At 40.9% G+C, this 6,341-nt stretch overlaps 1 protein-coding gene across 3 annotated transcripts; it reads left to right on the forward strand.

Moving 5' to 3' along the window:
* Positions 1 to 1,458: 1,458 nt before the first annotated feature.
* Positions 1,459 to 6,018, forward strand: Ranbp6 (RAN binding protein 6). Of its 3 annotated transcripts, none has more exons than XM_021225154.2 (2): positions 1,459 to 1,655; positions 2,771 to 2,978. In XM_021225154.2, the coding sequence occupies exons 1-2, from the start codon at positions 1,520 to 1,522 to the stop codon at positions 2,839 to 2,841; spliced, it is 207 nt and encodes a 68-aa protein (XP_021080813.1). In that variant the 5' UTR covers positions 1,459 to 1,519; the 3' UTR covers positions 2,842 to 2,978. The 3 variants fall into 3 exon arrangements, with proteins under 3 accessions (XP_021080813.1, XP_005063759.1, XP_040601681.1); XM_040745747.1 differs by having other exon boundaries at positions 1,480 to 1,714; positions 2,771 to 6,018; XM_005063702.4 differs by having other exon boundaries at positions 1,479 to 6,018.
* Positions 6,019 to 6,341: the final 323 nt, after the last annotated feature.

Genomic DNA, 6,341 nt, shown 5'->3' on the forward strand with positions numbered 1-6,341 from the left:
TTTCTAGGAGCAGTAAGGAAACCAGTAAGTATGGTACAAGACGAAGAACTACAGGTAAGATCTTAGAATCAGGAGGAAAACCAATTCGATCCATAATTCTCAAATTTGGGTATTTATATGGAAACTTACTATGCATATTCAAATTAGACATTCTGGGATTACAGGTTTCAGAATAGTGTAGCATCTGGAAGCTGGCCCTAATATCTGCATTTTAAATAAACATCCTAAATGATCTTGATATGGTACACAGAACGAGAAACTCTATTCAGAGAATCGTTTCATACTGCAAATTAACTTAAGATACCACCTATTTGGTCTGTCATCTTGTTATTGTGAAAACTATCATTTTTCCATTTTGTATGTATATACAACGGAATTCCACAAAACTGAAATTCAGATGAAGGTCTTTGATGATGTTGCAAAAGCAAGAGTAATTATTGGGGAGTTCTGTGGTGAAAAGGGTGCACTTTAAGAAAGGTAGAGTTTAGACTCAGCTGCTATCTTGGGCAAGTCCTTCAGTCTCCAGGCTCTCAATTTCTCACCTAAAAGTAGTACTATATCTATCTTTATCAACCTCATAGAATCATATAAAGCTTTAAATGAGTGTAATAACTACTAACACTAAGATCACAGTTGCACTTTATAATTAAGGTTTTAAATGACACACCTGCCTAAAGATACTTAGCCTCGGGGAATTTGTTCTGAGGGTAACCTTAGCAGCTTCCTGTTAAAGGGTAATTAAGATTCTTCTAACTGTACTCTGTCATATTACAGCTTAGAAACACAGGTGAGTGACAAAGATAGAAAGTTAATAGAAGATCAGGACTGAAGAAGTTTATTATTACTCCACATCATTTCCACCATACTTACTTAGTGGTTCTTTCTCGTCTCTATTATAATCCACAGGACAAGGGATTCTGATGTACTCCCTATTTGAGTATCACTATTTTACTTCGTTGGATGTGGTAGTGGGCAGGAAATCGTTATCCTTTAATTGAGCTTATTTTGGGAACAGCTAGCTCTATTACGGTATCACTCATATATCCTATTCACCAATTTAAACTGTAGAACTCAGTAGTTCTTAGTATAATGGCATGGCACTGGGAAACCATCCTTACTATCAATCACAAAACATTTTCATCAACCCTCAAAAAGCAATCCGCGGACAGCAGCTATACTCCGTGCCTCCCCTACTCCATAGCAACGGCTAATTAAATTCGGTATAGACGGCCTATTTGAGATCTTTTATAAAAACAAGGACATCATATAGAATGTAGACTTTCCGGGCGAATTTCTCTCCTCCTATCTCCTTCCCGTCTCTGCAGGAGCACAGGGATCGGGAAACACAAGATACCCCCAACATTCACCCCGCTCTTCCCCTCCCCCCCCTTCCAGCGTTACCCGGGCTTCGGCCTGGGGAGCGCGCCCCGCCCATCCCCGCCGTCGCCCCATTGACGTCACTGCTCCAGCCGCAGACTCCCTCCCTCCTCCCCGGTCGCGGTAGCTTTGACAGGGCACGATGGCGGCGGCCGGGTCTGCAGGGTTGCCGGCGACCGTGTCGGAAAAGCAGGAGTTTTACCAGCTTCTGAAGAACCTGATCAATCCAAGCTGTATGGTGCGGAGGCAAGCAGAGGAAGTCTATGAGAATATCCCAGGTCTGTGTAAGACTACATTCCTCTTAGACGCCGTCCGAAATAGAAGAGCAGGTTATGAGGTGAGACAAATGGCTGCCGCACTGTTACGACGGCTTTTGTCCTCTGGGTTTGAGGAGGTCTATCCAAATCTGCCTTCTGATGTGCAGAGGGATGTCAAGATTGAACTGATACTGGCTGTTAAATTAGAAACACATGCTAGCATGCGGAAAAAGCTTTGTGATATTTTTGCGGTGCTGGCCAGGAATTTGATAGATGAGGATGGCACTAACCATTGGCCAGAAGGTCTGAAATTCCTCATTGATTCGATTCACTCTAAAAATGTGGTGCTGTGGGAAGTTGCACTTCACGTTTTCTGGCACTTTCCTGGGATTTTTGGGAACCAAGATCGCCACGATTTGGATATCATCAAGCGGTTGTTGGACCAATGCATTCAAGATCAAGAGCATCCAGCAATCAGGACATTATCTGCTAGAGCTGCAGCTGCATTTGTCCTTGCTAATGAAAACAATATTGCTCTTTTCAAAGACTTTGCAGACTTGCTTCCTGGAATCTTACAGGCTGTGAATGATTCCTGCTACCAGGATGATGATTCCGTGCTAGAATCCCTTGTTGAGATTGCAGATACGGTACCTAAGTATTTGGGTCCCTATTTAGAAGATACTCTGCAGTTGAGCCTGAAGTTATGTGGAGACTCTAGGCTTAGTAATCTGCAACGCCAGCTGGCTCTGGAAGTAATAGTGACCTTATCTGAAACTGCAACTCCGATGTTGAAAAAGCACACGAATATTATTGCACAGGCTGTGCCTCATATATTGGCGATGATGGTTGATCTACAAGATGATGATGACTGGGTAAATGCTGATGAAATGGAAGAAGATGATTTTGACAGCAATGCAGTTGCTGCTGAGAGTGCACTAGACAGACTGGCTTGTGGACTTGGTGGAAAAGTTGTTTTGCCAATGACCAAGGAGCATATCATGCAGATGCTTCAGAGCCATGACTGGAAATGTCGACATGCTGGACTAATGGCCTTATCAGCCATCGGAGAAGGTTGCCATCAGCAAATGGAACCAATTCTGGATGAAACGGTTAACTCAGTTTTGCTTTTTCTTCAGGATCCTCATCCAAGGGTGAGGGCAGCAGCCTGCACTACACTTGGACAGATGGCTACAGATTTTGCACCTAGTTTCCAAAAGAAGTTCCATGAAATAGTGATTACAGCTTTGTTGCGAACCATGGAAAACCAAGGTAATCAGCGTGTGCAATCCCATGCAGCCTCTGCTCTTGTTATCTTTATTGAAGACTGTCCCAAATCATTACTAGTTCTATATTTGGAAAATATGGTAAAAAGTCTGCATTCCATCTTGGTAATTAAGCTGCAAGAGCTGATTCGGAGTGGAACTAAGTTGGCCTTAGAACAGCTTGTGACAACCATTGCCTCAGTTGCAGATGCAATAGAAGAAAGCTTTGTTCCATATTATGATATATTTATGCCCTCACTCAAACATGTTGTCGAGCTCGCGGTTCAAAAGGAACTCAAGCTTCTTCGAGGGAAAACTATCGAGTGCATTAGCCATGTGGGTCTTGCCGTTGGGAAGGAGAAATTTATGCAAGACGCATCGAATGTGATGCAGTTACTATTGAAGACACAATCAGACCTAAACACTATGGAAGATGATGACCCTCAGACTTCTTACATGGTTTCAGCGTGGGCTAGAATGTGTAAAATTCTCGGAGAAGACTTTCAGCAGTATCTCCCGCTGGTTATTGAGCCTCTTATTAAGACTGCTTCAGCTAAACCTGATGTTGCTCTCTTAGACACACAAGATGTGGAGAACATGAGTGATGACGATGGCTGGCAATTTGTCAATCTTGGAGACCAGCAAAGCTTTGGAATTAAAACTTCAGGACTTGAAGCAAAAGCAACTGCTTGCCAGATGTTGGTTTACTATGCTAAGGAGTTAAGAGAAGGATTTGTGGGCTATACAGAACAAGTTGTGAAGCTGATGGTTCCTTTGTTGAAATTTTATTTTCATGACAATGTTCGAGTGGCAGCTGCAGAAGCCATGCCCTATCTCTTGGAATGTGCAAGTATCCGTGGCTCGGAGTATCTTTCACAGATGTGGCAGTATATATGTGATCCCTTAATCAAGGCTATTGGAACTGAACCTGACACAGATGTACTCTCAGAGATAATGAATTCTTTTGCAAAGTCCATTGAGGTGATGGGAGATGGTTGTCTTAATGATGAACACTTGGAAGAACTGGGAGGAATTTTAAAGTCAAAGCTTGAAGGGCACTTTAAAAACCAAGAGTTGCGGCAAGTAAAAAGGCAGGAAGAAAATTATGATCAACAGGTAGAAATGTCTCTTCAAGATGAAGATGAGTGTGATGTTTATATTCTGACCAAAGTATCAGATATTTTGCACTCATTATTTAGCACTTACAAGGAGAAGATTTTGCCATGGTTTGAACAGCTACTTCCTTTAATTGTGAATCTAATTTGTTCAAGTAGACCATGGCCAGACCGACAGTGGGGATTGTGCATATTTGATGATATCATAGAGCACTGTAGCCCAACCTCATTCAAATATGTTGAGTATTTCCGGTGGCCGATGCTACTCAATATGCGAGATAACAACCCCGAAGTCAGGCAAGCTGCTGCTTATGGACTGGGTGTTATGGCACAGTTTGGTGGAGACGATTATCGTTCTTTATGTTCAGAAGCCGTTCCACTGTTGGTAAAGGTTATTAAGTGTGCAAATTCCAAAACGAAAAAAAATGTCATTGCTACAGAGAACTGTATCTCAGCAATAGGGAAGATTATGAAGTTCAAGCCCAACTGTGTAAATGTAGATGAAGTTCTCCCACACTGGCTGTCATGGCTTCCGCTGCATGAAGATAAAGAAGAAGCTATTCAGACTTTGAATTTCCTCTGTGACCTAATTGAAAGTAACCACCCAGTTGTGATCGGTCCCAATAATTCCAATCTTCCCAAAATCATCAGTATAATTGCAGAAGGAAAAATTAACGAGACTATTAGCCATGAAGACCCCTGTGCCAAACGCCTAGCTAACGTTGTTCGACAGATACAGACTTCTGAAGAATTATGGTTGCAATGTATATCCCAACTTGATGAAGACCAGCAGGAAGCGTTACAAGAATTACTCAATTTTGCTTGAAGCACTTTACTGTCACTATCATAAAAATAGCTACAAAGTGTTGTGAGTGGATCTATTACAAATGAGAGATACCACTTCTTTCTGCTAAGCAGTTCGTACTTCCGTGTTTCTCCAGGATTAGTGTTAAGGTCTTCTGTTTATTTTGCATGTGTCATCTCTTAAAGAAACTGTGGTGGTCACTTGTGGTTCCAGTTGTCTTAAGAGTTACTTGTCACCTTCCCCGATTTAGTGTGAAAGGTACAAATCATTGCTATTTGTCTGAACCATGGACGCTAGGTAAACGGTATACGTGGTGCCAAGATGTCTGTGACTACCACAAGAGGTAACGAGCTCAGACAGAAAGGGAAACTCCCAGGATAAGCATCTTTGGAATCGAGGGTGGAGTATATTGGCAGACTTACTCTTCCTTGGTAATGCTTCTATGGTACTGAAGGATGCTAGAACTGAAAAAGTTTTGAGGTACTGCAGTGGATGTAGGAGGGTTTTTTTTCTATAATATAAATGAACCTGTTCATGTAGAACTTCTGTGAAGGGGTTGGAGCATGACTAAATTCCAGTTTCCAAGGTGTCTAGTTGAGAGGTACAAGAGTTTAACTAAATTGGTCTTAAAAAATTAACTAGAATTGAAATGGTGTGGAGGAGGAAGTGCTGATTCATCTAACCCTGAAAGCATGTGACAGACTTTAACAGAGCTTAATCAATAACAGTTAATGCTTGTGGGAGTCAGTTGTTATTACATGTTTTAGCAGAGTTTTACTTTGTGTTTATATGTAAGACCCCCCCCCCTTTCCCCACACCAAACAAGAAAGGAAACCTTTGTTCAGAATGGGGGATAAATAGATTTCTGTTTTGAAGCAGTTTCTAACAGATTCTGTGAAGACAGTGAAACACACTTAATTTCATCTTTAAACATTTAAAAAATGAGCTTTACGAGTAGTCATTTATCAGTGTATTGTTTTACAAAACAACTCTGAATTTAGGGTTAATTATATCAATTGAAATGTCTTTACTGTTGAAGGTGTTTTGTAGAGTAGAAAAAAGTTTCTACTTAACAAAACTTCATTCAACACTTGCAAACAAGGATGTCTGTTGTGATTTCCTGTGTCTGTTGTGGATGATGTGTGTAACGGAGCAAACATGTCAGACCCAGTAAGTGCCCAATAAACTGCCAGTGTTACTACTGTTGGTTGTTCTTCTACTGTGTTCTTTAGAATTTGGTTTACATGGCATTCCTCCCCAGTAGGTCTATCTAGACTACTGTAGACAGGGATATAAAGTTAGAATTTAAGATAGTTCAGAATTTGATATATAGTATGGTTACAGGTGTATTTGGAATATATACCTTGAAGTTTAATAGTTTTCTCTGGATTGTGGGATTAAATGGCAACTTTTCTTCTTGTCTATAAATTAAAATTACATACAAACAGCAGATTTCTTATATAATAAAGTGGGGGTTTTTTTTGTAAAGTTCAAGGACCTGATTTACTATCATCTTGACCTCTTC

Source organism: Mesocricetus auratus, unplaced genomic scaffold (assembly GCF_017639785.1).
Source record: "Mesocricetus auratus isolate SY011 unplaced genomic scaffold, BCM_Maur_2.0 Super-Scaffold_4256, whole genome shotgun sequence".
In the NCBI taxonomy this organism is placed as follows: domain Eukaryota; kingdom Metazoa; phylum Chordata; class Mammalia; order Rodentia; family Cricetidae; genus Mesocricetus; species Mesocricetus auratus.

Bases quoted from the DNA above. Each gene is read 5' to 3' on its own strand.
- Ranbp6 (XM_005063702.4), top strand. From the start codon at position 1,520: ATGGCGGCGGCCGGGTCTGCAGGGTTGCCGGCGACCGTGTCGGAAAAG.